Here is a 9,184-nt window from a genome sequence, read left to right as displayed (position 1 = left end):
AAAGAAATGCAACTTTGGAAGTTAAGAATGTTACATAAGATTGCATCTGTGAAGACTTTTAGACCCTTGATAGAATTTGATGGATTTTGTTTTTTAAGAAATGTAGGGAGTTTTTTTTTGTGGGTGGGGCCAGTTGTTATCAACTATTTGGAAGGATGGGAAATATGATGATCCCAATTGCTTTTGCAATAGTGGAAGTTGAAACCAAGTACTCGTGGCATCACTAACTTTTCTTTATTATGTTGTATACAAATAGAAAGAAACATGCAGGCGTGCCACTACTAGATGTATTTGGGCAAGTTGTAAAGAGGAAGAAACCAGCTGAGAGTGTGATAGTAACATCAGTTCTAACACAGGAAACTGGAACTATAGCATTGTCTTGAGGGAGCAAAAGAAATACAAAAGAAGTTTGTGGTACCCAAGAATCACGTAGCAATAAGGGATGTTAGGAGTGCCTAGTCATGTTAGAAGTGATCTAGTGTATTTTTGTAGCGCACAGTTTCTGCTTTGATTTAGGATGATGTACCTCTGTCAAACAAATGTAACCCGTATACTTCCAAAACACCGAACACAACATCGTATCAGTGGACCATAATAACTTTAACAAATTATTTTTCTTATATTCACTCGTATATTATTCCAACTGATGTTCTCTCACACACCCACGGAAGCACAAAAGAAAGAGGAAGAGCTTTCTAACCAATTATATTTTCATCTCAAAATTTATACTTCTGATGCACAATTTGGAACCGTGAAATGCCATGTATTCATAATAAAATATTTAAATTGAATGAATAAGCACACTTAGTAACTAAGAAAAGTATTGAACTGAGCCAATCATATATCTTGGTGCTGTTATATATTTCAACTGTGATCAAATTGCAGGTGGGCTCTTCAATTGGATGCAGCGTGACATTGGAACAGGGTAGGCTCATACAACAATGTATCATTTGGTGGATTCGCAAAGCTTCATTCAAAACGGTCCAATAGAAATTTCCCTTACTAGTTAAGCATTCTTCCATAGGTGAGATTGGTGAGAAGCTTCATTTAATTTTATAATTCACCAACAAAATTAAAAAGGTAATAATAAACGTGGTAGTGGTGGAAGTGTAATGAAATTACAATTCCCAATTGCTAAATGACCAGAGTACAGTGGTTTCAAGCAACAAGGTTACTTTGCACATTTATTGAATCACTTGTGACTACCATTTTTTGATTGTTGTACATGTAAAATTACTTTATCTGTATCCGATGGTCTTCAGGCTTATATGTGAGAGTAAAAGAATTTCACATCACCATGTACAGATGGAAACAACTGTGTATGTTTCAACAATGCCATGTCCTTCACTTCGTGAAGACTAGGAAAAGTAAACCCAAAGAACTACAAAGGAGATAAGCAATCTACAGCAAACTCAACAATTTACAATGGCAGAAGAGCGTTTACTCACAGAATTTTATGAAAAAGATATATTGGTGATGGATCAAAATTCAAAACATGTTTCTCACAGGGTCATGCATGACTAATGCTATAAGATCAAACCATCCTTCACAATTTGCTCCAACCAAGATGCAATATCTGACATAGGTGGACGCTCACTTGGATTCTCTCTCACAGCAAGCTCTGCTATATCCGCAAGCTTAAGCAAAGGTTCAACATTTCTCGGAAGAGCCACGTACCTATCAATTGTAGCAGCACCCTTCCCTTGTTTGATCAAAGGCACTGCCCACTCAACCATGTTGGGTGGAGTATAATCCCTATCATAAGCCTTCCTCCCACTCAGAATCTCTAGCAACACAATCCCAAAATTGTAAACATCGCTTTCTAGGTCCCCATTGAGGTCTTTGTCACTAGAAGCAAGTAGTCCAAAGTCAGAAATTCTTGCTCCCCACTCAGAATCCAAAAGAATGTTTGAACTCTTGAGATCCTTGTGCACAATAGGAGGCACCAGTTCCTTGTGAAGGTACTCAAGACCCTTTGCAGCCTGCAGCGCAATCTTCAGCCTTAGGCTCCAATTAAGCGGCGAAAGGCCACCATGGAGGTGATCATAGAGCGTCCCATGAGGCATGTACTCATAAACAAGCAACCTCTCCCCCATCTCAGCACAATACCCCAACAAGTTAACAACATTACAGTGGCGAATTTTGCAGAGAATTTCCAGCTCCGTTTCGAAATCGCGGTTGTTGGTGTGGATAATAGTAGCAGCGTTGGCTCTTTTCACAGCAACAACTCTCCCATCAGCCAACAAAGCCTTGTACACAAACCCATAACTCCCTCTCCCAAGCTCGTTGAACTCCTTAAATCCATTAGTAGCATCCTTCAGTTCAGAAAGCCTGAAAACTTGAGGCGCCCCGGGACAAGAAGCAACAGAAGGAGTAGAGTTAAGAGCAACATTGGCATGATCATCCTCCTGCTCCGGATTCCCCATGCAAGACTTGGATTGCTTCTGTGTCCCCTTTCTAACCATACAAAGACACCCACAAAGCAAAATAACCGAAACCCCCAACACTGAAGACCCAACTATCACCACCAATCTAGGCAAATGATGCCAATGCCAACGCATATGCAACCCCGTTGACTTGTTAAGTCCACAAACACCAAAACAAGAGCTGTTCTGACAAAGAGAACAAGCAGTGCAAACTCTATCAGCATTCCTAGTACATTCACTAGACAAGAAAAACCCTTTGGAACAATTCGACCCACAAGGCGAACAAATCCTCAAATCCTCTCGAACACAAAGGCTCGTCAAAGCAATCTCGTTAAGCACACTCACATTGAAAGCAAACTCACCAGCCCCACAAGAACTAGCCCTGCACAAACCAGGACTAGAAAGCTCCAAAGGAGGATCAAAATCAGGTTTTGAAGCATTCACCAACCAACAATCCAACAGAAGATCATCCTCCCTGATCCCGCACGTGGTGAAATCCGAAGAAGCAATAGCCATGAAACCATTTCCTTTCGGAACCACCGAGGAATTCAAATCACCCCAACACTCCACTTCGTGGCTATCCATTCTAACTCCACAAAAGTGCCTAGCCCCAGCCGATAGAGAAACCAACGGAACCTGAACCGGAGGATCCAAAAACGAACCCGGGTCGCCCCAGCACTTCAACTCGCCGGAAAAGTTGAAAACGCCGCACACGGCGCTCCGACTCGCCGCCAAGGCCGCGAAACCATTGGAAACATTTGAAACACCCAAATTCCTCGAAGTGGGTCCCCAACAGGTAAGTCCACTATCTTTGACTTCACCGCAGGTGAACCCCTCGCCGGAAACAACCGTCTTCACTTCAAGCTTCGTCACTGACAGGTCCAAAAACAAGTCACTATGCATCGCCTCTAACGTGCCGTTTTCGGTTTTCCTGATTTCCCAGCAATCCACGGCGCCGGAATCGCGATCGGCGTAGTAGTACCCCTGGACGGCGCACACGTGGCGGTTTCCGGCGGCGATGCGGGAGTAGGCGGTGTTCCGGTACGCCGGCGGCACGAGAACAAGATCTGCGCTGGGTTTCGTGGTAGCGCCCCAGCAATAAGGCTGCGAGGTGTTGGCCAAAATCCCGCAGAGAAAGCCGTCCCCGCCGGAGAGCGCTGCCATGGCGGGGAGGGCGGCGGAGACGGCGGATAACGACGGCGAGGTGGCGTTGTTCCCCCAACATATGACGTCTTGCTTGCCGCTGGCGTCGATGGCGCAGAAAACCTGGCTGTCCCCGAAGGAGGCGGAGATTGGGCCCATGGCACCGAAGCCGTGCACCGCGGCGCAGAGGAACATGAGAAATGAAAAGAGTGAGAGAGTTTGCGATTGCATGGTTGGGTTTGGAACAGTGTCATGGAGTCGGCGTTGGGAGCATGATTATGACAGTGTTTGTAATCTGTGTTTGTGAAGTGAGAAAAGTGTGATGAGTGTTGATGACGATGAAACAACGTGGGTGTCGCCATTTTTACAGCTTCAGTTCCTGACCGTTACTACCGAACTCGGATACTTACTTTCATCCTTCCTTTTACTATTATTTGCTTCTGTTGCCCTTTGCCCTTTACTATAAAAGTTTTTTCATTTCTTTATTTATTATTTACCATCTTACTGGAACATTAATTAAATACCACTCCTCCTCCTAAATTTCATCTGCAATATTTTTATAAATGGAAGATAAAAAAAAGTCTAAATTTTCCCTTAACTTTTTTTTTCTTTCAAGTTTATTTTATAAATCCTTTTAAGTTTTCGTTGGCTATGAAATTAAAATAATGTATTGTTTATTATTTTCCTTTTTTCTATACAGTACCAAAAAATAATGTAAAATTAAATTGGAAAAAAAGTGATATTAATAGTAAATTTGGTTCCTCAATTTTTAGATTTAACTCTAACATTCAAGTATCAACATAATGTAATATGATTGAAAATTAGTCATGTTCTTTTAAGTACATATTCAAGTGTTCGATTATCATATTAATGTGCATAGAAAAATACTATATCCAGAGAAGTTAGTATATATGTTATCATATAATTTTCTATCATACAATAATTCTCTACCAATTATTTTATGTAACTCTCATTATATCAAAATCAAACTATACTAAATAAAATAAATAGTTGAAAAACGCTTGTAGTAAAATTGTACACACAAAAATAATTCAGTATTTGATTAACAATTCCCAAATTTAGAAAAGAAAAGAAATAGAAATATAGTTCTCACAATTAAACAAATTTCACCGCATTATTTTTCACAAGAAATCTCTTGTTTGAAAAATCAAGGAAAAAAATCAAATCAAGTGAGAAATTTAAATGATAATTATTAATTTGATCTTATTATAAATTATCAATATTAAAATGCACAAGTTATGAGAATAGTGTTTAATAGAAAAATTATCATGTAATCTCAGAGCAATGAAGTATTTATGATTTTAACCAATTTTCATATAATATATATTTAAAAATTTTGATTCACAATTAATAATTATTAAAATTTGATTGTCATATGAAAATTGATAAAGACCATAATGGTCTCAAAACAGTTAATAATTAATATCTTACTAACATGATATTATCATATAAAAATTAACATCCATATCTCTCACAAACACATATATAATTTAAAATTTTGAAAAAATTATGAGCATCATCACCACAAAGATACACCATTATTTATAAATTATTTATATTAAGAACTTGATTGATCGATTTTATTAAAGTTTTTTATTATATTTTTTATTTATAAAATTTAAATTTGAGACTTTATTTAAAAAAAATTGTCAAATTCAATTCAATTCTACTTGACCAACCTTACATTATAGAAATTTGTTAGTATATACAAACTTTACCACTTGGAATCAAATGTGACCACACAAACCTCAAATAAATTTACATTTTTTAACAAAATATTTTTGATACACACACCTATAAATAAGAATGGATGACATTTATATTTAAGTAATGCATTATGTACTAATTATGGGAGATCTGGATGGTGGGTTGTGTTTAGGGAGTTAGGAAAGTACCATGGGTATATAAACATTGGCTTCCCCGAAAAGGTAAATGATAAAATATTGTCTTTGTCTGAATGAAGTGGGTCGAGTATCTAAAAGAGATTTTATTTGTAGCCTGAAAATGGGCCCTGTGGACAGCAACAAAGAGCCGAAGAAAGTGGCGTGGCTGAGTCTGAATGTCCACTACGGAATCAACACCACAAGACACCCAACTTACATATCCATCTCAATATATCTATGCCTTCTTACGTAACTCAATTATCTACCACTTTTTACGTAATTCTCCACTTCAATGCGTTAAGCCCAATCAACGTAAAAGAAATTACCCACAACTTGAATTAAGATATGTCAATTGTCAAAAAATCTCTCTCTCACTTCTTTTTTCTTCTCACCATAGGTATTTAAACAACTAATCTAAAGACTATCACTATCTATTAAGAATATATTAGTTCACATCATACATTATATATATATATATATATATATATATATATATATATATATAAATTAAATTTATTCTATAAAATTAAAATTTAAGTCTATCTATTATTTATTATAGATTTTGCTTTATAAGTCTCAACTAACTCTTTTAAAAATTTGCTTTAACGTTTATTTAAAAACTTATTATATATTAATAAGTCAATGAAGTTAATTTTAAATAAATTAAAAAATCTATTTTTAAATATATGCGAATCTTTTTTAATTTATATGATAAAAAAAATTTACTCTATTATTATTAAAATTTAAATTTTAAAAGAAAAAATTAGTATAAAAGGGACAATTTATATATATCTAAGTACATTTACATGATAAAACAAGATAATTTTATAGATATATAAATAAATAAATAAAGATTTCCTATATCTTATTTAAAACATTTTAAATAACCAATCAAAAAGATAAAGAAAAAAGAGTAGATGAAGATGCAACTGTTAGAATTTTTATTTTTTATTTTATATGAACAGAGGATAAAAAGTATAGAGAAAATGTAAATATAAATAATTTGATTTTTTTAACACAAATTTATCTATTTAATTATATTATTTTTTACACAAATTTAATTATATTGTAATGCGTATATTAACTTTTATTATACTATAATTAAATAGGCTAGTTTATATTAAGTTTAACAAACTTTTTTATAAACTTAAACCAAATATTTTTAAATAAATTGGCTTATTTTAAAATTTTAAATATAATATTTTTTTATTAAATAAGCCAGATTAAATAAAACTTTTAATAAATTATATCACAAGTTTTTATTCAAGTACGTCCTAACTTATTATTCTTAATGGTACAGTACCATATTTACAGGCGATCATCTAACCAGTTTTCACACACAACAAAGTTGGAACACGGATTCTCTTATTAAATAGACAGTAATCCATAATAATGTGTATACCGTATGGTGCCGATTGGACCGAATTATCCGAACCCCTTACCGTTCCCGAACCGGCCGAATGCCCGATACCACCGACCCCAAAATAGCGTACGGAACGCTTCGGTACAGTCGGCCAAGATCAACGACATTACTTAATTACGGATAATTTAATTAGTTTAAAGCCTCGGATTAGTCCCTAATTTCCCGGGGCCCATCCCGTAATCACGGCCCAACACGAATACCTATAAATACAACTCCTGAGAGGTACGTAACCAACTTTTCAACTACCGCATTTAATACGCCGAACACTTACTTGAGCGTTGGAGTGTCTTTGCAGGCACCCCCTCCTCGTTTCGGACTGCTCGGAGAAGGACGAGAAGACCTAGACACCGGACCCGACCCGCTACAACAAGGATAATTGGAGTGTGTATCCTAACACAGGAACATTTGGCGCCCACCGTGGGGCCGAAGAGACGTTTTCAGCCCCTTTCTTAACTCTACGACTGAGACCGAGATATGGTAGTGACCCGAAAAGGACAATCAACAACAACCCAACCGACTCACAACATTAATACCGAAGCCAATCCCGCTATGAATAACCAAGAGCGTTACCCGTACGGAATGCCCCAAACTCAACCGGAACCCGTGATACAGCAGGTCCAGCCGAATACTGATCAAACTCAACCAAATTTACAAGACGACCTTCGCGCGTTGCGGGAAGAAATGGCCACCATACGCAGGCAAAGAGAAGCCGACGCCCGGGAGCTAGCCGAGTTACGGCGACAGAATGCCGAACTCCGAAACCTGAATCAGACTTGTGTGCCGTCCACCCCCACAGCTGTGGAAGAATCTGCCTATCACGCCCCAACTGAGCCGGTAACTCGATCGCCGGGCACCTCATTGATAGCCAACAGGGCCGAAACCACCCTCCATTCTCTAAGACATCCGTTTTCACGGAGAATAATGGAAACAACCCTTATGGATCATTGGAAAAACCTCCCAATTGAGAAATATGACGGAACTTCCGACCCCGACGAACACCTAAACGTTTTCCTGACACAGGCAACCCTTTCCACCCAAGACGACTCAGCCCTGTGCCGAATATTTCCCACCTCATTGAAAGGAAGAGCTCTAAACTGGTTTACCAAGTTGCCGAACGCTTCCATCGACTCGTTTGGCGAGTTATCATCCCAGTTCACCTTACAATTTGCGACGAGCAAGCCGTACCGGACGACCTCGTTGGCTTTAGCCGGAGTGCGTCAGGAGAAGAAAGAGAGTCTGAGGTGTTTCATGGACCGGTTCAACAGGATTGCTATGGAGATCGGCGACCTCAACCCAGCCGTAGCGCTAGACCGATTGAGCACTGCCCTCAGACCGGGACCTTTTGTCAATAGCTTATGCAAAAAACCACCTGTGGACATGAATGATCTCCGACGCCGAGCTGAGAAGTACATGCAAATGGAAGAGTTGGCCGAAACAAGAAATCAAGCTAGAGCCGAGGAGAATTACAACCGGAAGGAATCCGGTCGAGAACCAACAAAAAAGTTCAATGCCGACCCCTCAAGTTCTCGCCCCCCGAAAGGACCTCGTTACACAACGTACACTCCCCTCAACGCTAGCAGGGCTAAGGTACTAGAGCAAGCCCTGTCGTCGGAAATCCTGATAATCCCGAAAAGAGCGAACACGCCCCCAAGGGCCGACAAGGCGAAAGCATGCCGATTCCACCGAAACCGGGGGCACTCGACGGAAGAATGTTCGGCGCTAAAGGATAAGCTGGAGGACCTTATCAAGCAAGGGCACCTGAAGAACTTTGTCTCACCGCAAGACCACCGACCAAGAGGGAGAGACGAAGAATACAGTCGGCGAATGTCACCACCGAGAGATCGACGTCACAGGTCCCGTTCAGCCGAAAGGAAGGACCATTCACGAAATTCAAGAGAAGACAACGCTCGGCCGAGAAAGATAATAAACACGATCGCCGGAGGTTTCGCCGGAGGAGGCTCCACCTCTTCGGCTAGAAAGCGGCATCTCCGGGCTGTCCGAGATGTCAATACAGTGAACCAACAGAAAGCACCGAGGATGCCGACCATCACATTCTCGGACCGAGAATTCCGTGGCGTCGACCCCATCCAAGATGACCCTATGGTGATTTCAGTCGAGATGCACAACTGCATCGTGAAGAAAACCCTGGTCGACCAAGGGAGCTCCGCCGACATCTTGTACTGGAATACTTTTGTGCAACTGGGGATCCCCGAGGAGAGCTTAGAGCCGTATCACGAACCCCTGGTCGGTTTTTCTGGCGAAAGAGTAATGACGAGAGGGTGCATCGA

General features: G+C 39.4%; 1 protein-coding gene across 1 annotated transcript; it reads right to left on the bottom strand.

The window, feature by feature from the left end:
• Positions 1-1,300: 1,300 nt before the first annotated feature.
• On the bottom strand, positions 1,301-3,979 carry CCR1 (CRINKLY4 related 1). The gene has a single exon (XM_083059544.1). The coding sequence runs from the start codon at positions 3,798-3,800 to the stop codon at positions 1,527-1,529; it is 2,274 nt and encodes a 757-aa protein (XP_082915670.1). The 5' UTR covers positions 3,801-3,979; the 3' UTR covers positions 1,301-1,526.
• Positions 3,980-9,184: the final 5,205 nt, after the last annotated feature.

Source organism: Cajanus cajan, chromosome 7 (assembly GCF_000230855.2).
Source record: "Cajanus cajan strain Asha chromosome 7, NIPB_CcT2T_4, whole genome shotgun sequence".
Taxonomy (NCBI): domain Eukaryota; kingdom Viridiplantae; phylum Streptophyta; class Magnoliopsida; order Fabales; family Fabaceae; genus Cajanus; species Cajanus cajan.
Note: the sequence above shows the minus strand (reverse complement) of the source record. Positions and strands in the feature narration are given on the sequence as shown.